The sequence below is a fragment of the Chrysoperla carnea genome, chromosome 2 (assembly GCF_905475395.1).
Source record: "Chrysoperla carnea chromosome 2, inChrCarn1.1, whole genome shotgun sequence".
Taxonomy (NCBI): domain Eukaryota; kingdom Metazoa; phylum Arthropoda; class Insecta; order Neuroptera; family Chrysopidae; genus Chrysoperla; species Chrysoperla carnea.
This window is the reverse complement of record NC_058338.1, coordinates 43,213,923-43,240,753: the sequence shown is the minus strand read 5'-3', so window position 1 is coordinate 43,240,753 and position 26,831 is coordinate 43,213,923. Positions and strand designations below refer to the sequence as shown.

The 26,831-nt window shown below is 29.2% G+C and overlaps 2 protein-coding genes across 4 annotated transcripts; one reads left to right on the top strand and one right to left on the bottom strand.

Moving 5' to 3' along the window:
• Nucleotides 1-1,299: 1,299 nt before the first annotated feature.
• LOC123293178 (protein ROP) lies at nt 1,300-11,534 on the bottom strand. Of its 3 annotated transcripts, none has more exons than XM_044873910.1 (8): nt 11,327-11,534; nt 9,256-9,567; nt 8,161-8,264; nt 6,180-6,328; nt 5,767-5,982; nt 4,669-5,227; nt 3,524-3,711; nt 1,300-3,140 (listed from the first exon to the last, which is right to left on the bottom strand). In XM_044873910.1, the coding sequence occupies exons 1-8, from the start codon at nt 11,352-11,354 to the stop codon at nt 2,924-2,926; spliced, it is 1,773 nt and encodes a 590-aa protein (XP_044729845.1). In that variant the 5' UTR covers nt 11,355-11,534; the 3' UTR covers nt 1,300-2,923. The 3 variants fall into 3 exon arrangements, with proteins under 3 accessions (XP_044729845.1, XP_044729844.1, XP_044729846.1); XM_044873909.1 differs by lacking the exon at nt 8,161-8,264 and adding an exon at nt 7,040-7,143; XM_044873911.1 differs by lacking the exons at nt 8,161-8,264; nt 11,327-11,534 and adding exons at nt 7,040-7,143; nt 9,633-9,654.
• Nucleotides 11,535-12,314: 780 nt separating this feature from the next.
• On the top strand, nt 12,315-26,612 carry LOC123292703 (histone-lysine N-methyltransferase EHMT2-like). The gene is made up of 11 exons (XM_044873416.1): nt 12,315-13,189; nt 15,744-16,618; nt 16,687-16,868; nt 17,113-17,315; nt 17,375-17,580; nt 18,195-18,756; nt 19,283-19,489; nt 19,758-20,014; nt 20,980-21,263; nt 25,235-25,410; nt 26,435-26,612. The coding sequence occupies exons 1-11, from the start codon at nt 12,654-12,656 to the stop codon at nt 26,610-26,612; spliced, it is 3,666 nt and encodes a 1,221-aa protein (XP_044729351.1). The 5' UTR covers nt 12,315-12,653.
• Nucleotides 26,613-26,831: the final 219 nt, after the last annotated feature.

Below are 26,831 nucleotides of genomic sequence, written 5' to 3'. Positions count from 1 at the left end.
TTTGCTTGCTTTTCTTTTATCTCTTTTGAAAAGGGCAGATTAATTTTGCTTATAACTAGTTGATAGATAAAGTAATTTTAGCCAATTTAAAGTTCAAGGCTGATTTCTCTAAATAATAAAAAATTAGCCTGCCTTCATGAAATTTAGGAATGAGCTCTATTTCTGCATTACTTTATTAGTCTAAAAATTATATCCTTAAATAACTTTTCTAGAACTTTTTAAAACTTATTTATGGCGCCCGACTTAAACACTTAATCGTATAATTGACATTGTATTTATTGAGAGCAAGATATATCTGCAACAAGCAAGTGGTTTGTTGTCGGATGTGATAAACAGAATTTGTGCTAGTATTCGAATTAAAAAGTAATGCTCCTTCATAGGCGATATTTTATTATTTATTTAGTTATTATATTAAACGATTAGATATTGCATTCGGATTTATAAATAAACGAATTTCACTGCCACCCACTTTTAGAATCGTAATTAATATAATAAACAATTTTTTATATACGTGTAATACAACTATTATATCATTTTTGGAATGTATTTTATAATTTCCCGAAATAATAAGTAGACAGTTCAACAATTGTAATTTAAAAAAAAGTCTGAGCTAGAGTACGAAAGCAGAATATGGCAACTGTTAAGGTGGTTCGATTAAGTACTATAATTTTGAAAGCTATATGTTTAAAAGCATATATACAAAGGTTAATTTTTACATGGCCAAGGAAATTTAAAATAGTACAGGCGAGAAATTTTATTAGGCCATAAATACTATAAATAAATGTATAAAAACATTTAAAACGGTAGCTTTTTTTTACATCTAAAAACACTTCCAAAAAACTACTGACCCTTGGTCTACTTTATATTTGGAATAGGATCTTCTACTATTTTTCACAATATATTTGAAATGCAAAATAATTTCAAAAGTAGGAAAAAATAGCCGGAGTAATCTAACCTATTGTTAATTTAATGAAGGAATCTACGATCATGGAAAAAAAGATATTTAATAAAATACGGAAAAAATTAAATGAAATCGACACTTGGTTTTCGATCTTTCTGTTTAGTTTTACTTGTACAGATATAAAATTTGCACAAATAAAACAACTAACACTTGGCTTTATTTATTACAGTTTAAGACCCTATTCGTGTAAATATCAAACCACCTTAATTTAATTATTAACGAAAAGAGATATCGAATACATTAATAAAATACTGAAATTTAAAAAAAAAATATATATAATACTTTCTTTTCCTAGTATTCCTTACATAGTTTTTTTTATTTATTCAAAAGCGCTCAAACGATTTTTTGGTGAAAATTAAAATAAATTTTATAGAATCTAAAGTAACATCCAGTTAGAAATTCTACATTTAGAAATTCCGACAAAATGAAGACAATTCTTCATTTATGTTTTATCATTTTGAACTATATCGATCCAAATCGATTTTTAAATAAATTTCACATCATAAACCTGAGGTTTTAGTTTACAATGCTTGATAATATCTACTACAGAAATTCTTACAAGTATAAACACATTTTCTTAACATAATAATACTACGTTTATACATTTTATTAACATTACGTTACATCAGAGAGGCTAATTCAATAAGCATGTCTTCATCTTCATCACCAGTTTTGATTTTTAATTGTGATAACAATACATTAGTTTTCAAGAAAAAGGCGGAAGATTATTTTAATTACATATTTCCTTAAATTAGTAACATCTCGTTTTTCAAACGATTCAATTAATATATTCGGGGTCCAAAAAGTTTGTTTCCATCCTAATACAAAATTTCGAACATTTTTTGATGGCATCTTTATGATATAAGTTTACTGAGAAATAACATGACCGTAAACCAGACTCCTTCAATTGACTATTAGGTAAGTAATTCCTAGATATTAGAAACATCGATTGATCCAGTAGAATAATACATGAATATCAGTTAAGTTTTAAAAATCAACTAGTATTGAAAATATTCAAATTTGAATTTTTTTTTGTTTTGTTCGCGGCGGTTTTTGATTCTTGATTAGACTGAAATTCATGATGAAAATTATTTGTAACATTCAAATAATGTTTTTCTATAAGGCATAATAGTAGCTAATTTTCGAATTTCCATTTTCAAACGTGTTACCGTTAAAATTAAGCGAGTACTCGAAAAAATTTGTTCGTACTTTTCATCTCATTTCATCAAATTATAATAGAATTCTTCATTAGAATTTATCACTCACAATATTGTAATCACGCTTAGCAATTCTTTATGGCGGTTTATCTACGAATTTTTAATTATCAGAATTTCAGTAAAAATATCTGTAGACCTTAATTTGTGGAAAATAGCTATAGAACTTTGACCCAGCATTATGTCTAATTTTTTTCAATTTAATTGTCTTTTTTTCTAAGATTTGATACTTTTCACAGAATGTATATTATTTTCTTAAAAAATTATACAAATCTACAAAGACAAGTTAAGGAAGTCTTGCGAAAGGATTTAGCATGAACAGAAATCGTCTCGACTATGTGAACATAAAAGGCTTGACAAAAAACTAGTAATATTAAAATTATAATATATCGCACAAACTGGATATCGATATTAAGAAAATAAAAAAACAATCATTTGCTAGTGTTGTATAAATAAATACTTTATATGCACGTGAGCATTCAATATACCGAGTCTAACCGGTTGAAATGTAAGATGTAAATTTTCTGGTTGATTGCATTGCGATATCCCAAAAGGTTCAAGGATATATCTTGTCATGGTTTTTTAATAAATCTTCTCATGTGGAAATGATCAAAATATTATGTAATACAAATCGAAATTTTGTATTAATATGGATTGTCCCACGACTAAAACGGTCATAATTAAATAGAAATAATAAATAAGGAAATAAATATTAAGTAATTTGAAAGGAAACTTTTTTCAGTGATTTCTAGTTGCTTAAAGAAGCAAGGTCACTTAAAAATCCTTCAGGTGTTAATATGTGGGAAGAACCTATAATAACTTCCCAATTTTTAACGGCATTTGTGACTTCATATGCACATCGTATTTCAGAGAAGGAAATTCCACCAACCACAAATACAAGTAGTCGTGGTACATTTTTAACTGTTTGTTGACCTTTATCTTTATGCCAATGACCATATCGTGCACTAAAAACAATAGTAAATAATTAGTAAAAATTGAAAAATACTTTTTCAATAGTTTCTTCTCTAAAAAATATAAAATAATAATAGCGTTCGGTTTAAAAAAAATTAAATTGCAAAAAAATTGAAAAAATTTATTATCTATTAATCAAATTATTCTTTTTTTTTGCAATTAAGTACAGTAAACGTAGCTCAAAATACATAAAATCTCTTGTTTCGATTAACAGAAGGATCAATCCTGATTCATTGACAATTGGGAGTTCAATGTTACGTTCATTGAATTAATTTGAATAATGGGGAAGGTGATTATGATTTTTATATATTTTAGGACGTAATAAGCGATTTTGGGTTCTTTTTCGAGTTAGATAATAGGTCTGTTATATACATACCTTGTGGGTGCATGGTAACCAGAACTTTGTGCACGTCCAGCTAAATATGGGAAATGTTTATGGTCGAGTTTATCTTCAATACAATCTTCCATTATGTCTTTAATCACAGGCGTCCAACGGGACATTTGATATGTCTGTTCAGTTATGCGTTCTTTACGTGGTACAGTGTAAGGCTTTCTGCGATTGCCCTGTAGAAATATTGCAAAATAATTAAACACATAACTCGATCTCCTCAAAGCAATATACTCTGCTCCACAAAAAAGAGTCAGCTTTTAAAAATTCGTTTTTGTTTTGTAATAAAATTATTTTATCTCGAATTATATTTTAGTAAATATTGCATGTTTTTAATGACACGGGCTACGACAAAATTATACGAAAATAATATCAAATAGTAAACCGATAATTACACTTGGATTAAAGACCGGATAAGTTAGGGCTAAATGTTTCTCCGAATTAATAACTAAATAAATACCAGGCAGAAGTTCGCGAAGGAGCAGAGAGGTAATATGCATCATACGATTTAAGTACAAAGTACAAGCTAGTCTCTTCTACTAATTTCGTGATAGAATCGGTTTATTTTATAATAAATAATTTTAATTGATCTCAAAATTTTTCGAACTTGCGTTCATTCTTAAGAGAATCAATCTTGAGAATTGGTTTATTTTAATTATCGCACTCCCAAACCGGTTTTCAATACTCGTGAGACTGCTCAAAGTATTTGACTCTTGCATTTTTTCAAGATCACCAAAAGAAGTATAATTTTGTAGCAACACCTGAAGTAGGCTTAACACAAATGAAGGAGCGAATTGTCTATTTTTATTTCCAAAAGACAGGTAAAAATTCATTGAAGATTTTATAAGAATTACTCTGCGCATAATATCGCTAAATTGACTGAAAGGTAAAAATTTTATCTCTCGAAATACCGATTTGCTTAGTGTAAACGCATGAATGAACATAAATTAAGAACATAAAACCAAACTTTGAATACTTAAAATTGTTATTCAAACCGAAGGAATAAACGGTGTTAAACTTGTTTAATTATTAGAAATAAATTCTTAATTACTCTGCCATTAAAAACATAATATTTACTTAAACAGCATTTGGTACGAGTAGTGTAGCACAATTAAGCCGAAATTCTAACTTACCTCTACGATAACGTTTACACCAAGATGTTGTAAATTAGCGATAGTTTGCTTATCCTGAATTTGGGCATGAGTAACAAGCTTAGTTAAATTTTCATCGGATATTCCATTTTTAGACATAACGTATAATGCAATAATGCGCATTTTATCATATGGATTTGTGATTTTTGGATCAAGCAATATCGGAACAATATTTCGCATATGATCTTTTATTTTTTCACCTTCAGCATCAGTTCCCATAGCTAAATCTTGCTCCACTTTGCATAATTTGTCCACATATCCTTGATAGGATTTCATGCAATCTTCTGCTAAATGCAAATGTGTTGCATATTTGGATAATTCTTTTTGGTATTGTGGCATTTTTTTGATCATTTGTGATAGATCACGCATTGATTGTTTATCTCCTTGTGGCATTCTTTTTGAATCAGTGAATTTTTTTAAATTTTTTGTTACGTTTTGCGATACCACAGCAATATGTTGATGACGCAAGTCTACCCATAGTTCATCATTTTCATCTAATAAAACTTCTTTTTTATCTGATGATCCAGCAGATGCTTCATACCTAAAATAAGAGAAAATGATTTACTGATTTATATCTCGATTCTATTATAGTAGGTTCATTTGATGGTCTCGACAAAAAAAAAATTTAAACTAGTATAGACAAAAGTCTATTTTTTGGTCTAAAGTCAATAGATCTTGAGCAGTTAGCTGTTATTAGTACAAAATATTAAAAAAAACTCGTTAGCAACAGTGCTCCATCACTATAATCATATTTCCACCTAATTATATATTTAGCCAGAGTATTTTTGATTTACCTCTCAAAGACTTATCCAACAACAACCTACACGAAAAAAAATTTTCTCTCAATATCTACAGCTAAGTTCCCTTTAATTAACGTATTATGTTCGAAATAATTTCGTTTGAAAGTAGTCACATATGAGAATATATGTAAGTAAAAATATGATCCACCTTTTGTCTCTTCTATCAATAAAAAAATCAGCTGAGTCTCATCAATATTGGTTTAAAATTTTTTTACTTGTGTTGTGACATCTTAGCATTAAAATTCCATAATCAAAACTAATTTAATTATCTTAAACTTACTTGTAAACATCGTTTTCAATTGGCAGCAAATCATACGCCATAGCTTGAAGAGTTAATTCATGAAGTAAAGGAGAAACACAATCGAAACCTCTATCCAGGATTAAAAGTTGAGAACGTGCTTTTTCTGGACCTTCTCCCATTGTTGGTTCGTCTGCTTTGTAAGCATCCAATTTCTGTTGTAATAATTGTGCTAACTCAACGTTTCTTTCCCAATCACTATAAAATTCAAAATAAAATAATTTTAATAAATTCAAAAATAAAATATGTAAAATATAAAAAATCGTAGATTGAAAATAGAATTCGGGAATTAAAAATTATTTTTCCATTACAAAATATTTTATTAAATCTAGCTAAAAAATTACAGCCAGGTACTTCAAACTTATAGCAGCTGTTTTACAAAAATTAACACTTACGCTCTATAGCGAACAGATGGATACTCTCCCAATGTAGCGCATAATGTGGCAATTTGTTCTGCCATTCGCTCCATATTAGCCATTCGAGTTGAAATTAAACTGGGATTATAACTGCATTGGAAAGTATCGGGAGAATCCAAAGAAAATACCTTAATAAAAAAAACATTTTCTAATGAAACAAAACGAATAGTTCATTTATACAGCGTAATCTAATAAAAGCGCATTTCAAATAGGTTTATCCTAGCTTTCATGAGGGAAGGCCAATTTTTTTGTATTACGGAGGGGAGCTGGTGACAGTTTTTATGCCACATTTTATCGATAGAACTGATTCAATAAATGAGGAAGCTATTGGTATTCCAAGCCGTACACGTTGCAGGGCCCCAAATATCACCAAAAAAAGAAATCACAAAATAGTCTTCAAATAATCACAACATCGTCATCCGTCCATTGCAAGATCCGCTGCCGGACCCAGCATCGTATGCGGCTTGGACCAATAGCTTACTCATGTATTGGGTCAGCACTATCGATAATATGTGTGTAATATTATGTGCAAAATATTTTTTTACCCAATTTGAAAATTGAAACAAAATTCACTTCAACTGTAGAGTGTCCTTGCTCTCCCATGAAATGTAGGATCAAACCCCACTTTTTCAAAAATAATTTATTTATAGGAGAACGTAAAAAAGCATAATTGAGAAAAACGAAAGCATAAATACAAACTCATGCAAAAGTTATTAATTTTATTAAAGCAACAACCCAATAATGAAAAGAGCAAAACAAAAGCAAAATTTTTTTATAAAAATAATTGACTCGACCTACAGTGGTGAAGAGGAATTTCTAATTTAAAAATATTAACACACCTGACTTTCATAAGGCAAAAATGCAATGTTGATTTCCTTCAGAGTTTTAATTTTTTTAGCAGCACAAGATTTGCAGAGTTCATTGAACAATTCCTCTGGACACACTGATAAGAAAATTAATTTATCAGTATCTTATTATATCACTGAATTAAAAATATTCTAGTACTCATTTATTTCTCAATTTTATTTTTATTAAAAAAATCCTCAAAAACTTTCATCGAGTTTCCTAATACAATGAATATTTTATACAGGGTAATGTAAAATTAAAAAAAACGTGATGAGGTTGCCATACCACATTCTTTAAAGGTTATGAGTAATTAATAATTATTTAAATTTTATTCGCCAATTACCCTCATCGAGTTTTCTTACAAATTATACATAAAAATGTAGCTGTTAATATTACGAACACGATGGTTTAGGACTGTCGTAATATAATAAGCAAATCTTAGGATTGTCGCGAATTGAAGTTCAATAACTGAGTAAAGGATAGTAATTCAAAATTTCACGTTTCTTAAGCGATATGGCCTGGGGCGTGATTGTATATCGAGATTTTGCCATTTATCTCTTCAATTAAGAAACCCCCACTCTCCAAGCGTCACACAACTCAATCGGTGCTACATTCAACACATGCCTATAATAAATACCACTTTCCTAGATGCATTGGTTAACGCATGTACTCATGGAAGATGTCATACTCGTGGAAGATGTCTATGCGAAGATGCAAAAGAATGCTCTCAACAAGCATCCTAATCAAAAGTGTCAATGGATTCAAAGTTATCAAATGAACATTTTTCCAGATATTTCAGTTTTGTCCGAATGGACTAACATGGAATGCGGTTTTAAACTTTTATACTTCGTTTTAGTAGACAAAAATCGAAAAATAACGATAACTCTTACAAAAAGATTATGGCTTCGCAAGAACTTGAATCGTTTAAGCCCGTGTCAGAAACGTCGGCTCAGTTTCAGATCCTGTAATATATGGTCGAAATTATTAGATGTCTTTCTTCTTCCCTATTTGTAATCTATTGATAGAACACTTAAGTGTATTTATGGATTAGTAAAATTTATTAGTAACGCCAAACCACCAAAGCAACCAAATTGAGTTCTAAATCGTAATATACCTGTTCTTCGTATGGAATGAATGCAATATTGATTTCTTTGAATGTTTTTATATATTTTACAACTTTAGATTCGGCTATTTCTTTGAATAAGTTATCAGGACACCCTAAAGGAAACATTATTTTAATTACTCTTTATTCGAAGATTTAAATATTTATGTTTAAACTTAGGGTGGCGATCGATTTGTGTTACAAAATGTGTTATTGTAGACTGATTCCAAATTAAAAACAGGTTTTTGGGGTGCTGAATGAATCCAACTATGTCATCAATTTATCATTTATTAAACTCTTAGAAGCCATTCATTCATTACGTAAGGGTCCCGAGAGGGGAGGGGTTAAAAAACTCTACATGTCCTTATATTGAGGGGTGGCTATTATTTCCATGTAATAAATAAGGAAGTACAACAAAATAAAAAATATATAAAAGGTTTTGAAATAAGGATGCTCAAAACTTTAACAACATATAGCGGAACCAATTGTTGAAAATGCGGCTGTCAAATTTGGGCGTAATAGTAAATTGCCTGGCAAGTCTTCATAGAAATTTACAGTGATGAACTAAGTATTAAGCAAATCATTAAACTATATTACTATCTTTTCCATAAATCCAAGTACGGTTAACAGATCATAGTTCGTTATATCTCAGTTAACCAAATTTCAAAAATATAGTGCTACTTATCACATAGAGCATATATCAATGAATTTTTATAACACCGCAAATTCGCGGCATTACATCGGCCTTTACGCATAAAAATAATATTCCATTGATAATGCCATCACAAAAATTCAAGCTGTCTCAATTGTAAAAACTTTTAATTTCTATAATATTTGTTTATATTTTTTCTGGCACATTAATGCTCAGAATTTATAGAATCTAATAATTTTTAAGTACGCAGGTTCCTCGCCACCCTTAATCCATACATTTTTATATACTATAATACCAATAAGACTTAGATGAAGCCTATTGAATAAATACTTAATTAAATATAAATTATGTAACAATTCTGCATTTACTTTAAAGGCGAAAAATTTAAATTATTATTATTATATTAAAGACTTTTTGTTAGAACCAAGATATTTGTATTTAGAAATATACATTACCTTCAGTAAAATAAACGTGTGCAGACCGGTACATAGTACGATTGGGACTAGCAAAATCATTCATTAAGGCATGTACTGATTTTTCACATGGGGTTATTAAATAAATAGCCTCCATTGTCGATAATGGTTCTCGTTTTTTATGTATATCTTCAACAATTGTAATTCCTTCAGCTGATATATCGTGCATTTTACAGCAAGCCGAAACCATTCGCATTGCTAACTGATCAACAACAAGAACACGCCAATCGACATTATTTCCTGGAGGTCCATTCTTTTTGGGTGCTTTCTGTTTGATGACTTCGTTCATAATTTCTATAAAAAAATATATAATATTTAAAAAGCAAAATAGTTGGAGAGATGGAAGTCATAGAGATTACTTTTGATACAGGGCTCTAAATCTCATACTGCTTAGAAAATTCGTATTAAAATTTAAATTATTAAATTATTTTCGTAATGTACAGGATGTCCGAATAACACATAAAAGTATCAAAGTTGTGTTTTTTTAAATGGAGACACCCTTTATATTATTTTATTTGCAAGTTCTGCGATGAGAATAAAAGTTAATAAAATATTTTGTTGTTAACTTGCTGTTTGTAACAAGTAATTCTGGGTTGTCAAAAGAGGCAATATAACCGCTAATTTAGTTTCTGAATTTTCTGTTACAGATTTTCTTTTAATGGGCGGGTTTTTCATACTGATGAAAATATTTGTTTTCCATGATAACGTAAACAGTTATCTATATAAAGTTTATAGTATTTGATAAAGAATTACATTTTACATCTGCTGTTCACATAAAATACAAGGTGTTCGATTTAAGTTAAACAAGTTATTAACGTTTAAAATTTGTAATTCTTTAGTCATAATTCTATATACGTAGTTCAATTGCGACAGAAAACTCACGGGTCAGAGCATTATTTTAGTGTGAAAGAATAGAGACAATACTTTTATTGTCCATTAAAGTGAAGGAGTTCAATTACAATTCAATCATGTCAAATAGAAAGTCTCGTGTATGCATTTTTTTTAAAATCAATTGGGATATGATTCCCGTAAAGTCAAGTATAAGCAATATTAAATGATAAAGTCGGATATTCGGTGCATTTTACCGAATTATCGCCGACTACGTAAGTGGCCGGCCAGGTAGTTGGCCGACTAGTCGGAGTATCACTAGTTTTAATACATTGCCTATTTTCCTTTCCCAGAAATCGGAGTTCATCGAAGGACTAAAATCTATATAAATTAACAATTTTTAAATGAATTCGTCAATAAGGTTAAAAGAAAATTTTGCAACATGTATATTGTATGTACATTGTACATATTGCTTATATTATGCCATAAATGTGTATTGTGTATGACTCACAAAGTATTACACATAAATAGTGAAGATAATACAATCAATATTTTTATCAATCTTTCCAAGGAAAAATTTTACATGTGAATAAAATCTGTTTTAATAAAAACAATTGATTTTCTTTCAAGTGCCATATAAAATGGCACAGTCCGGCATATTATAATATTGATTGAAAGATAAATAGTGAGCTTAGCTATATATGTTATTAATTGCGAATTATTATCCTTTCCTAATAAACGACATGAAGTCATAATTTTTTTCAACTCCCACGCAATTTATTTATCCGCCTACATTTTTTCCCCAGCTATAATAAATTTAATCAGAATTTTCGACTTACAAACTATTAAATGTAATAATATGAGTGTGACGTCATTCGTTATTTCTCACGCATACACCAGAATATCGACAAATCAATATTATTATTACATTTAAAAAAGAATTGTTTTATAAACACGCATAAATTAATATATTCAACAAAATAATGAATTTTCATGTGATTAAATCACGCATGAAATAATGTAAACTAATGAAAAACCAAATATTTAAATAAAATAATTGCATTTAAATATGATACCGACAAAGAACCATTCATATTACCACTACCCATAAAATAATAATCAATTAATATTTAATTAATTAAATAATTATATGTTTCATTTGATTTGATAAAATGAAAATCATAAACTTATTTATTTTAAAGTAGTCACAAAAAATTGTACTTACTTAATCCAACCTGTGTTTTTAGAGCCATTTTTTATATTTTTGATTAAATGAAAATGCAGTCAACGAATATTATTGTTTAAAAACTGTATTAATTTATAATTATTGACTCGTTAATTAAACTGACACTTTTAATTTATTATTTGTAAATTAACTTCTTTAGGTACACAACAATCATCACTAAATTGACACTGACTCGAAATTTTATCAATTTGACAGAACAGAATTGGTTTGGTATAATTAAAAAGTAAATGTACTACTAATGTCATCTATCTTCCCTTTATGGAAGGAAGAACCAATGGTGTAAAAGAATCATACGGCCTCTATATATGGTTCTATTTCAAGAAATGTAAATAAAATAATACGGTTTTATCTCCGATTTATAACAGGTCTAGACTCTAGATAATCACCTAATTAGTCCATTTCCGGTTGTCTGTCTGCCATTTCCGGTTCGCAATATAGGTCAATTGGGTCTTGTAAACCGTTAGAGATAGAGCAAAAGTTTAAGTATAAAAAATATTCCTTATAAAAAAAATAATCAACTTTTGTTTAAAACATTTTTTTGTAAACATCACTGTTTACCCAGAAGGGCGCTAATTAGGTGCAAATTTTATGCTAAGTATTAATATGGGAACATCAGTTGTGTGTGCGTGGCTAATTAAAAGTGAATATCTTTTTTTATTTACGTGATGTCAAAAAACAAACTATTGCATCATCAACACTGTCTATACATGGTATTTCAACAGTTAACTCAGTCAGTTGTTTGTTTTCACTTGTTTTATATAATATTACTATAAAATACTATATAATACTATTTTAAGACTAGTTTATGTTGTTACTTATATGTATGAAAACCTATGTGATAGAATGTTTTGAATAGCTTTCCTGTTTTTGGGAGGTCAAAATCTATAAGAAAATGTAAAAAATCCTATGCAGTTTTTTAGTCGCAGAGTGCAGATCTGTGTTATCATTATTTTATTTTTCTGTGGTGCCTTTTCTCTATTGTGCCCAGCACATACCGGTAGAAACGCAAACAGGCTTATACTTTGCGATAGTGGCGCTACCCGCTACGAATTAACTTTTGCTTCGCCTTTTGGAGCACGCTGTACATCTATACCATAATTGTCAATTGAGTGAGTGTATACATATCAAAACGTGATTTTCCTCGTTTTTTGGTGATCATAAATAAACTTTTTCGAATGTAGAAATAAATTTTACATTAAAAATAAAAAAGAACGTTATTATATATCAGTCCATATATGTTGTAAATAGTTAAAAAAAGTTTCCGATGGATTTATTTTAGAATTTGAAACAGACAAATATTTCCATTATGAATTCTTTAGATGATTCTAATGATTCAGATTCAGAATTAATTGGCAATAATGATTCAATAATTGGAGAAATATTAATACAGATGAAATCCGAATTTAATAAATCTGTAGATCCTTCAATTATAAAAAATAAAATTGTTAATAATCAAGTAACCACTTCGGAGTCTATTGACACTGCCAAAGATAATTGTTTACCACAAGAAAGTACCGTGACGGAGGAATTTGTTACGAAATCTGTAACTAATATCTCTACAAAATCTATTGAAAATGTCGAAAATTCTCTAGATAAAGAAGTCTCAAATAATATTGCAAATGGTAATAATCAAAGCAATGAAACTACTGAAAATGGAAATAAAACAAATTTTGTAAATAATACGGAAGATAAAGTTGTTCATATTGAACAAGAAGAAACAGTACAAAGAAAAACTAAAACTAAAATTAATAATACAATTTTAAGTAATCGTAATGAAATGCATGAAGAGGAGAACGAGTTATTGACTGAAGACAAAAATCTAACCGTTCGAGAAAAGAAAAAGTAATATTTCCTTTTATAAATTTAGTAGTTACCAATTCTATTTCTAATTTATTTACCAATCTAGAATGAATTCGTATATACCCATACCAAATAGTCCTTGATTTCCTATTTACTCCGATTGAAATCCATTCAAAATTTTGAATAATAATGAATGGGGAAAAATTTATTTTTCTAATCATTCAGATTCACATTCTTGAATTCTGATTTATTTTCGATTCAATTTATTTAAATAAGAAATCAATCGGAATTACCAAAGCTAAAACGTGAACAATATTTAGGTTCTATTCAAATATTATTTAGTTTTCCTTTTCATGGGCGATACATTTTAATGATGGAGTCTTGTATTCGACCATACAATATTTTAATTTAGAGAACATAATTTTTCGAGATCTCGCTTATTTTTCATGTAAAATACTGAAAATGAAACTTTAGTTATTTACCATTATGGCTTTAAGAAATGCGATATTTACGATAGGAAAATCACATCTTAAGTGTAATAAGGGGGTTCATTTTAGGTCTAGCTAAATGAAATGAGTGAATGAGCTTTAGAAAAGCCTAACTTAGACAGATTTATGGTTTTATATCGATGTTTCTATTTTATCTTCATGGTAAAATAAATATATTACTTTAATTTTATGTAATTAATCAAGTTCCGGTAATTAATCAAGTTATTACTAACATGGTGACTACTGTAAAAATCTGAAATCTCAAAGTTTTAGAAATTTTGACCGTTTAGAACGCGAGATAATTAATGTCAAATTTCATTTTGATGTAAATTGATCAAAATTGGGAATTTAGGCATTAATTATCTCGCATTCAAAACGGTCAAAATTTTGGAAACTTTGAGATTTAATAGTAAGCTCTATTCTTTGTGGAAACAAATTGGTTAAATTCTGTCGAAAAGTTGGTTTTACTCATCGTGCTGAAAATACCTTAACCTTAGTGTAATAATATCAATGAGAACTCTAATCCAATATTTTTACATATCTCCAAAACCATGCGACTTAAATTAAAAGTTTAAATTTTGTAAACAAATTTCGATTTTTGCCCCAATTTTTGTATTATATTAATACGTATTTTAACTACCAAGTAGTCATCATCAGTATGAATTAGCTAATCGTAATTATTCCTAGGGTATGTTACTCGTTGCTAATTTGGTGACGGTCTGCAGTCTATAAGAATAATTGTGATTAGCAAATTCATACTAATGATGACTACTTGATAGTCGAAATACGTATTTATTATTATAATACAAAAATTGACCTAAGAAATAGACTCGTTTGCTGTTTCATTTTAAGACTTATAACCCGATTCAAGGCTAAGATAGTAGGTTGTAAAGCGTTTATAGAAGCAAGCGTATAATATTCATAATAGCAGATATAGGTTGTTCAAATCAAAATGAGAGTTTTGAGAGTGTAGATTTCTGTCAGTTATTTACACATAAATATACATTCACTTTCCTTCTTATTCGGTTTCTTTTCATTTTGATCGAACTGTAATTTAGTACTAATAGAATTTCTTTACTTTCTGATAGACCACAAGCCCATGCTGAAATTTTTCGAGTAAAATGACCCACCAAGAAACATGTTCAAAAAGATGCTCCTATATGTAAAAGTTAGTTTAAGCACCATGGTGTCAGTTTTGCGCGGTACAGGAGAGTACAGATGAAAATATGGGTGTCACCACCTTAGTATCTCACCCATGCACCAGTAAATAATATGGCGTTGCTGGATACTAATTCTGCATAAGTATTTGAAGCGAATTCCATAAATCCAGTACAGAAATAAGTCCGATAACTTCGGTAACCGAAATTTTAAAAAAAACTTTTAATCTCCCGTCAATTTCCGAAGCCCTACGTGATTATTTCTGTGCGGTATTTATGTCATTCACTAAGAATACTTATGCAGAGTAAGTATCCACACCGCACATATTTGTTGGTGCAGGGGTGGGATATCAAGGGGTGTGACATTCACATTTTCACCAGTACTCACCTGTACTGCGCAAAACTGACACCACGGTGCTTAAACTTAATTTTCCATATAGGAGCATATATTAGGTTACTATTAGGTTAACCATCAAGTTACCAAATGAAATAAAATGTTTTAAATTTGTGATGTTTTATCTTAGTACAGGTGTTTGTTTTTATTGTTCGACATATAAAATCAACCATATAGATTTAGAAATATATTTTCTAAAGAGCTTTTCCAAATCGGGCTTTAGCAAAAGTTATAATTAATAGTCACAATGAATAATATCCAACATACCATACCATCCAACATTATGAATTTAGATATTCGGAGTCCAATAAAAATTATTTCAGTAAAATTAAAAAAAATAGTTCTATAAATATTTGTTGTAGGGAAGATAATATTCGTCCACGGTGTCGCAGAAGAGCTTTTCCAAATCGGGCTTTATCAAAAGTTATAATTAATAGTCACAATGAATAATATCCAACATACCATACCATCCAACATTATGAATTTAGATATTCGGAGTCCAATAAAAATTATTTCAGTAAAATTAAAAAAAATAGTTCTATAAATATTTGTTGTAGGGAAGATAATATTCGTCCACGGTGTCGCAGTTCGTTACGTAACAAATTAACAGTTGAAAATCCGGGATTAAAACGATCATCACGTCGATTAAGTAAAGATTTCGGTGAAACTGTCTTACAAAGTGCAATTGCGCGAAAAGAAAAGTCGTACAATGAGACTGTAAAGCCACAGAGATTAAGTCGCCGCTTAAAACCGAAGAAGTTAAATAATACGGAAACACCACCGAAAAGTCCTCGAAATAAACGTCGAAATTCGATTAGTGAAAAAATTAAATCGAACGATGAAAATAATTCAAATGAAAATATTTCGACATCTTTAGAAAATAATTCTTTACTACCTCAATCCAATGAAAATTTATCTGAAATAATTTCTGAAAATATTGATTCAGATATAAAAGAAAAAACACCTCCTAAAAAAAATAAAAATGTAAAAAACCTAAGGCTTCCAAAAAAGAATGTTGAGGCCGTAATTGACAACGCGATTTTAACAATTGAAAATACCTCAAATCAAATTGAAAGTATATCAAATGAAACTGAAAATCCTTCGGATACAATTGACAATAAATTGTCACCGGAAATTCTCGAAAATGATAATGCAATTCCTTTAATTTCATTATCAGCAGAAGCCAAAAAACCTTTAACGAGACGGAAAACAAGTGACAGCGACAGCAAAAATGTATTGGAAAATGCATTGCCTACAATTGTTCGAAGACGATCACATCGTCAAACTACTTCGCCACAACAAGTAGATCAAACTGATAAACTGCCACCAGATCAATCAAAGAGTCCACCAGCAATCCCACAATTGGAAGGCTTGAAAACTTGTCTATGTTTAAAAAGAACCCAAATTGAAATAGAAATTTCAAACGAAAATGGTAATGATAAATGTTATCTAATTGAAATTATAATTTAACTTTAGATTTTGTAATTTGATTTTTTATAGAAATGTTTTGTACTGCTGTGGATAGTGTAAGTGGAAAGTGTATTGGATGTAATAATATGGCAGATATTTCGGATATTCGGCGTCCGTCTAATAGAGTACCATTTTTAATTCTTTGTACGGTGCATTTCCAAAGAATTATTCGACACAATTGTTGTCCCGGATGTGGCATGTTTTGTACTGAGGTAAAATAATAATAAAAATTTAAATTAAAGCTGACATTTGCTTCCTATTCCTATATATAGCTTCATAAATGTCAACATATTTTACTAGAAAGCCATTTTCTATAAAAAATTTGCATGATACGATATAGAAGAAATAGAATATAATTTTGTATGGTTGTATTGTACGATGATAGCAGAAATAACAACAACAAAAAATCTATTTTAAAAATGGTCATATTCCACTTAGTTATTTTTTTAATTGTAGGGAACTTTTATTTGCTGTAAAAATGGTCATCAATATCACCGTGAGTGTGCTAGTATTATCGATGTGACGTATGACGGACAACATTTGGAAGAAAGACCTCTGCAATGTTTACATTGTGGATTAATAGAAAACCAAAAAGAAGTACAATTAATAATGAAATCTTCAATTAAACTTGCATTTTTACCATTCCAAAGATCTTATTAGTAAGTTATAACAATTTTTTTTTGTAAATTTTAGTATTGTGAATGTTCTTAATTTTTAGCCCTGCTGCAAAAATGAAAATCCAATATATAGAACACGATCAATATAAGATGGTTGAAGATAATGGATATTATTTGGAAAATGAAAATTACAAAAAACTTTCAAAATTATGCACAAACAAAAACGATAATGGATTTTTGTTTACATCTGAAGATCTTTATGAAGCTGCTGAAACTGGGGATATAGAAAAATTATCTGAAATCATAGGTAAACAAATATAAGCCAGTCAAGAGATTTATCCCCATAGTTTTATCTTGATACCTTGATATTTAGAAAGCTTTGCCTTCGATAGTGTTTACAAAAAGTAGTGCTACCATTACTACTACAAAATACGATTATTAGAGTATTATAAAATATTACTTAGCTAAATTCTATGCTTTTCGATTTTTTCTATCAAAATAAGAAAAATTTACAATGATTCAAAATACAATGGCAGATAACCATTTGTAGAAAAATTTTCATTCTTTAAGTTGTTTCTTAGTAACTTTTATTGCATTTTCCATATTTTCAAAGATATTTGCATTGAATTTTTTTGTTGGGCAAAAAAGACTCCAAATATTTTGTCCCCCAATTTTTTACCAACTTCTTTTTATTAGATTATCATTAGAATTATCTTTTTTTTTTTTTTAAATTTGAAACACCAAAATTAAAATTAATTTTTTCTATATTCTCATCGACCAAATTTAAATATAAAATATAAAATACCTCTTTTAGAGAAATTATAATTTTTCAATTCGTTTTCAACCTAGATAACCTTAAACCTTTGCTTTGGCGTCGTAATAATATCTTGATCGTATTCAAAATGAGTTTCTTGTTTTTAGCAAGTGGAATCGACTTACAACAGTCTATTGACAGTCACGATGGTGATACAGCATTACATGCAGCATGCACAGGTGGTCATAAAATAGCTGCTTATATGTTATTAGTAGCCGGTGCATCTGTGAATGTTATAAACAATGGTCAAAAAACCCCGTTAATGAACGCAATACTTGGATTTCATGAAGAAATGTTATATTTCTTAATTAAAAATGGTGCCAAGATATCGTTTAAAGGGCCAGATGGAATGACTGCTTTACATTTAGCCGCTAAAATAGGGTTTTTAAACGGATGTAAAATATTAGTGTCTTCGTCAAATAACGATAAACAATTTATTGATGAAAAAGATGATGGAGGATGGACACCATTAGTATGGGCGTGTGAACATGCTCATGGTGATATTGCAAGATTTTTATTGTGGCGTGGTGCCGATCCACAAATTAGAGATTTAGAACATAATGTACCGTTGCATTGGGCTGCGTTTGGCGGAAATTACGAAACAATAGATTTATTATTAAGTCTCGGGGTTGACGTTAATGCTAAAAACGTTCATAAAGAATCTCCTTTGTATGTTCATTTTTTATATTCACAAAACTAATAAAATTATTTTCTATTATACTTTTATTTACTGACAACTTATCAGTACCTTTAAAAAAATGCAATGACAGTTTGCGGCCGGCATTTGTCTTTAAATCGATGAATACTTTGATTCTGTGTCCTTATTGATACCAGAAATTGAAAAGTCTACAATACAAATAAATCGTTTAGTTAATTAACCAAATTTAATAACAAAAAGATTTACGAATCTTTTAAAAGTTTATTATGCAGTTACATGACTGGCAAAAAGTACAAGCATTGCAATTCTTTTCTTTTTTAACGCCCTTCACGAAATTACTTATAATCGTTTCATGATTTTATTTATTCGAGTTTTCACACAATGATTTCATAATTTATATAATACATTGCCTGTATCTACAAATTGCACTATTAATGATCAAACATTGTGTGAAACTCAAATTAATAATAAACCCTATGAATTTGTATTTGAATAATTTCATAAAATTTTTTTATATGACGGTTAAATATTTTTTAGGCATATTGCTGCACGTCAAGATCGATATGACTGTATAATTATCTTGTTAGCTCACAAAGCAATACCAGATTATGTCAATTCTGATGGTGAAACACCACTGGATTGTTGTGGTGAAAAATCACAAAAGTGTAGAGATATAATATCGTTAAATATACAATTACGAGCCATGTTTTCAAATGTTCCATCTAAAGATCCAGTTTTAGCATAGTAAGTAAAATGTTTCGGGAAGAAAGGTGCATGCAATTAAAAATAATTATGACATTTATTCACGTATTTAATCGATGGAAGCGGTTTGCCGTTTGATAGAAAGTTAACGCATGCTAATTAAAAACTGATTAAAGGTAGAATACTGAAATTCTACTTCCAAATAAAAAAAATGGCTTAAATGAGTTTGGATGATTATCAAATACGTCTGAATCCACCTTTTTTATTTCTTGAATCATAGTATTAAAAAAATTATTTTAATTAATTTCAGTGATATATCTAATGGCAAAGAATTAAATCCTATTCAGTGTATTAACTCTTGTGATGACGAACCAAAGCCTTCCGATTTTATTTATATAACAGAAAATTGTATTACTGCAGATATAAGAATTGATAGAAAAGTGACAACATTACAATTCTGTCGATGTGAGGATAAATGTGGAACACCATCTTGTCAGTGTAACAACATATCGCTGAGATGTTGGTACGATGATCAAGAAAGATTGTTACCTGAATTTGATTATTTAGGTATTATTTTATTTCTTTGTTTCTCTTTCGATGTAAATACACTAAAAAAGTTATAAAATTTGTCTAGCTATCTTTCGACAGCTACCCTGGTGGAAAAGTATTTGAAGAAAGAATAAGCATAAAAACTCGGAAAAAGTCATAGAAACTCTGAATAACTCTGAATTTTTCAACGTTTTTGGACAATCTAATTCAGAGTTATTCAGATTTATTAAGTCTGAATTAGACAGTCAAAAAACGATGAGAAATTCAGAGTTCCTAAGTCATTTTCAGAGTTTTTAAGACTTATAAAGACTTATTCTTTCTTCAAATATTTTTTCCACCAGGGTAACCTCATCACTAAAGGCTGTGTTTAAAAATATCTCCCTATTAAAAGAGCTTAAAAATATTAAATATTGAAATGTATCGGAAATTTGGCGATTTCGATTCAATTTTTTACAAATCCATTCAAAATTTGAATCAGAATGAATAGTAAACTAAAGTGATTTTTTATCTATATATAATATACCTTAAAAATTTAAAAGAGCCTAATATTATCGAATCGTTCCTATTTTCTAATAATTTACAATTACTAGGATAGATCAAAAGTCTTCGTTTTAAAAAAAAATTCTTTTTGAAAAATAACGATTCAACATTTTTTTTTTAAATTAGCAAATTGAATCTGATTGCCGTTTACATCAATGATAAAGAATTCAAAACAGAAATAAAAATTCTGAAAGGCTTACAGGCATAATAATATATTTTTATATATTTTAAGGCGAATTTATTAAAAACACATTCAAATTGTTATAATTCAAAATAAAGTTTTTATAAAATTGTTTTTTGGAAGGCTCCTAATAATTGAAGAGAGTGGTGTCTAGTTTAGAATCTCGAATCTTTTTTTAGTCTAAATTTTTATACTGGTCCATGAGTTTTTCGGTGTAAATTATATTAACAATATTATTAATATATTTTGTTTTTTTATCCAGATCCACCAATGATATTTGAATGTAATCAAATGTGTTCCTGTAATACAATAACGTGTAAAAACCGTGTTGTCCAAAAAGGTTTAACACAACGGTTTCAAATATTTAGAACAAAAACAAAAGGATGGGGTGTAAAAACTTTACGATTTATTAAACGTGGTACATATGTGTGTGAATATATTGGAGAAATTTTATCAGATTTAGAAGCAGATCAACGTGAAGATGACAGCTATTTATTTGATTTGGATAGTCGTGTATGTACAATTGGTTATGGTATTTTAACAAAAGTAAATATTTTGTTTTGTTTTGTCTTATCTATGTTCTAATTTAGTCGTGCTTGTAAATCAAAAGGGTTTTCGTTCATTTATCAATTTTTATTAAATAGTTACCCGCGTCAATTTATTCTCTTCTCTCAACCAATATCTACCAATTGGTATAAGTTGAAAAAATGAAATGTATAGGTATGTTTACAATAACGATGGCGTTAACAATAGCCGAGCAGCGACAAGAGTACATGAAATTTAGCGGATGCAGATCCCACTTTAATATACGTGAATTCCGTCGCTCTCTTTCAATATTGAAAATTTAAATGTATGTACTACAAGTAATTAGAAAACGTTGGTTCATTATCGGTCTTTGATTCGTGCAATTGAGACTTTTGATCCAGACTATGATATTTGTCCAAAAAATGATCACATTCATCTCTCTTCAAAAAGGTCCAACAAATTTGACTATATGACCATATGGATCGAGAGTCGAAAATAAACTGTTATCAAGATATTACAATTATCAAATGTTCTCTTAAATGCAACACCCACTCCAAATGCTTGGCGAGAAATGTCTGGTAACAAACCACACGACTAATAAAATTTTTAAGACGTTTTTTATGAAGAGGTTACTCGAAAATCATTATACACTTGGATTGGTAAAGGTTATCTATCATTGTATTACCGCAATGTACCAAAAAAGTGATTACAAAAACATAATTTCAGAAACTCGTTGTAAATATTAAAATAAATACACTGACAGGCGTTATTATTAAAAACTATGGAAAAAATTATAAATTGGCATTTTGTAGATGGAGTGCTAAAACAGCATTCATTCAAAAAAATAACAAAGTGCTTCTTCACAATGGAAATCCACAAAACTGGTGTATCTCATAAATAGCGTCGAAAAAGTCCTAGAAGGTAAAGAAATTGATCTTAATGGAAGCTGTGAGAAATAAAGGTTCAAGCAACACCACTGCTAAGTGGATAGACTCAGTACTTTCCCACAATCACAAAGACATACAAACGCACTTAATTGGTGTCACCACGGTAAAAACATTGTACCGGTCTGGTTTTTTAATGGGTCACTGTTGAAGCCGTTATGTAGACTACTGGATTTGTTTTTTCAATATTAAAATCTATGAAATATTTCAAGGTATACTAAGTTTTATCCCAAGTTTGTAACACTTAAAAACATTGATGCCACGATCAAAATTTTGGTATACGTGTTCAAAAATCACGTAATTATTCCATTTCCGACTGTCTACCTGTCCGTTTGTGAACATGAAACTCAAAAACGAAAAGAGGAGATATTGAGCTGAAATTTTTATAGCGTACTCAATACGTAAAAAGTTCGTAAATGAGAACATAGGGCAATTGGGTCTTGGGTCTGTAGTAAACCGTTAGAGATAGAATAAAAGTTTAAAGGTAAAAGGTGTTTGTTATAAAAAAATAAGCAACTTTTGTTTGAAACATTTTTTAGTAAACATCACTATTTACCCGTGAGGGCGCATTTAGGTTATAACAAATATAGTATGTATATATATATATATTATATTAAATTAGACATGTTGTTTATATGTATGTGTTTGTTTATTACGATGTACATTGTGGAAGTAATAAGAAAGATACTCTTATTAGTTAGTGTGTAAGAGTGACTATTTTTCTTTACTTACATGACATAAATAACAAACGATTGCATAATCAACACTGTCAGTCTATACATGATATTTCAACAATTAACTCAGCTAATTGTTTGTTTTCATTTAGTAATTATTTTTAGACCCATGTGTATTGGATATTATGAGTGATTTTATATAAAGGAAAATTTTTAATTGGGCAAGTTAAAATGAAACCTGTTAAATTTTATGTAACTCAAGTACGACTAAAACATAGATTAGTAAACTTTTAAATTTGAATTAAGAGAGATTTCTAAATTTTCATGTCTTGTATTTGGTTTTTCAATTAAGATTTCACGTCAATCTCCTTTGCCGAGCTATAAGCGCCCGTGGCTGAATTTACGTAGCCTATTTGGGTGGGGTCTAGTCATCGGTCGATGCGTACTTTGTACTGTGCATCGAGCTGTCTAAATGATTGAAAACAATTTCAATTGTTTTCAATCACTTTCAATAGATTGAAAACAAAAGACAGCCTGATGCGCAGTACAAAGTACGTAACGACCGAGGAATAGACCTCCCCAGAAAGGCGTCTTTTTTCCTGCTACCATCTCTACTCGAGTTTCACGTACTTATATATATGTTCTTGTACCAATCATTCTCCGATAAAACAGCTGTTTTTTGTTTACTAAATTTTTTGCGTCTGGCCAAGTAAATCACTTTTATTATTTATTTTAAATTTTATTTAAGATCAAATACCTACATTTTTTTTTAATCAAAATATATCTTTAACAACATAGAAGTATATAATAACAAAAATTGAAAATTATTATCAATTTATGTCATATAATTATTTTTTCCAATTTTTGACAGTACAAAGCATTACTTTTTTAATTTTTGAAATTTTTTGATAATTATTTAGATTTAAAAAAAACAATTCAATTTTGATTCCTTGAAAACAAAAAATTGAACAAGTGTTTATCGAAGATATGGGCTCTTATAAACGCTAGAAAGAGTATCTCTTAGTTGGAAAACCCAAAAGGCTTATTATCAGGCTATTTACAGCTGAACCAAAAATTATATTTTATTCAAGTTTTTTTGAACAACTTTAATCTTTAATAAAGTTTTATTTCGTCACAACAACAGTCAATCCAAACCGTTTACAATCACGTGACAACCGCTAAAAAATTTAAATTTGTTTCGGGGTTTTTTAAATAAATAATAATCTATTATATTTTTACCATACTATGGCAAATAGAATTTGAAACCCACAATCTTTGCAAATATCATTAACTATAACAATATTTTTTATACTGTCAAATAGTCATTTATTTGTTTCATCTCAATATTTAAAATTTATGGATTTAATAAATAAACGATAAAATACTTTAAAATCTCTCTTAAAGCATTTCCAAATTTTGTTACTTCTTAATAATACTTATTTTTAAAATATTTTGCTTAGTTTATTTAGTTACTATTAACAAGTGTGGATACAGAGTATTGTTTGAGAATATTAGCTTCATGCTTTATTATTAATAAAATAATGCAAAAAAATAAATAAAGCAACGCCTAGTAAGGGAGATCCTTAGACCATTAAGTACATATCATGAAGCATATAGGCAGGAGAACGATCGCTATAGAAAATATTGTCCCCGAAATATGGATAAAATAAGTGAGGCGCTGCGATCAATACGTAGTATCAATAAAAGCGGGCTGTTGTGCGCTAATTTCAAATGATATATCAATTTGTACATTATGCTATCAACAACAGCTAACTTCACAGATACTACTTCTTGATGACAGCGCAGCTGGTGGCTTAAAAATGAACTATAAATTCTACAAATTTTTAGGGACAGGTACGCTAATGCTTTAGTACATAGCGATCTTTCTCCTGTTCTATAACCTTCATGGTACATATAATGAGTACCGCCTATCTTCTCGTACAGTGAGAGGTGTGTCAACATCTGAGGAGTGCTAATTGCTTGGGTCAGTTAAAAACACTTATAAAAAAAATACATTTATTAAAAGAATATATTGATATTTATCAAAAAAATGTACATTGAATATAGGGACATTTATCAGAAAAAGCATACAATGAATGTCAAATTTTCATATCAAATGTTTGAAAAATGAATCTAAAATGACAATTATGAAAACAACACTTTGTTTCGACATGATGGATTTGACCCAAGCAATTACCTCAGATGTTGGCACACTTTAAATCGTTTGACGCTCGGTGCATGTACTAAATGGTATAAGGGGAGATCCTCTCTTCTTGTATCTACCTTTGATTAATAATATATATCATGTCTTTGGGCACTATATTATGTAATCATAAATAAAATTTTGTTTTTTAATTTTTCACACTAAATTTAGGAAGGTGAAACTTACTGTATTGATGCTAGAAAATATGGTAATTTAGCTCGTTTTATTAATCATCATTGTTCTCCAAATCTTTTGCCAGTACGAGTGTTTATAGATCACCAAGATCTACATTTTCCAAGAATAGCATTCTTTGCAAATCGAGATATTGCTGCCGATGAAGAATTAGGGTGTGTATATTATAAAATTATCTAATATATTGCAATATAAAAAATAAATAAAAGTAAAAATAATAGATATCATGATATAGAAGAATTTTACACAGTTATTACCAATTATTTAGTGCAGGGATGGCGAATATTTATGTGTCAACGTGTCATTTTTTTCTAAAAAATATTTAATGAGCTCATAGACCGTCGAGATAGTGCCGTCAAATAATTTTGACTTCGTGATTATTGAGAAAATTCAATTTTTTTTCAAATCAATTTCATTCCCAGCAAGCGAATTTTTAATAGCCGTACAAATATCTGTACCCTTTGTAGTTGTTAGCAACGATGTTATGACAAATAATTCTTCTTTAATGACGTTTCAAACGCAATATCGACCAAATACAGATTAGTGATGCCACCGGTTTCGCCAAGACATAAAAAGAACGGAATTAATGCCAATTTTCTTTACATTTCCGACTAATTTTAAGATTCTTTCTTTTGTTTTGTTTCTAGATAGAGTATCTTTAATGTGCTGAATTATCTTTATTATCGAAATCATCATAAAGTGAAAGCGTCCATTCTAACTAGGCTTCTTTCAAAAACTCCCCCTCTTGAAAAGATATACTATGTTTTTCTGCACTCGTAAGACAATTTTTGACAACATATTTAATCATAGACGCTGACTGTTTACTTCTGTCATTCATTGTACTTGTAATTAATTCCTTTTGCTCTGGTTCGCTTTTTTGACCAACGGATTTGTGATTTGTTTTAAAATGCTGTTTTATAGATAATGTAGACTCTCTCGCGTTCGTTCGTACAGTAATACTTCATAGTGAACTTTGTGAACGATGGCATGCTCAAAATAATGTGTCACGTGTCATTGGTTCGCCAGCCCTGATTTAGTGACAGTTAATTATATTGCTGGTGTGCAATCTTACAGAACGTGGTTTGGATCTCCGTTCATTGTATTTTCTTTATATTTAACATTTGTGCTAAAAATATGACTAATATTATTAATTTAGTTAATATTATTCTTACCTTGCAGGTTCGATTACGGTGAAAAATTTTGGATAATTAAATGTAAATCATTTACTTGTACCTGTGGTGCTAGCAATTGTCGCTATTCGGATGCTACAATTGAATCGACTTTAAAAGTGTATCAACTGAGAGAAGAACAAATTAACTTACAGCAACAGCAATTGCTTTTACAGCTAAACAAATAATAAAGAAATATTTATTTATGATTTTAAATTTATTTGAATAAAAATGCTGTAAATAAAAATATATTGTTTTTTTTACTTACCTCTGTAGGACAAAATACCAGATATATCTATCCATACATAACTGTGCGTGTACAAGTTCTTTCAATTTACAAACTAATCTTAATTTATCTTATATATAAATATTATAAGATGAATAACAGATTATTGAACTTGGCGTAA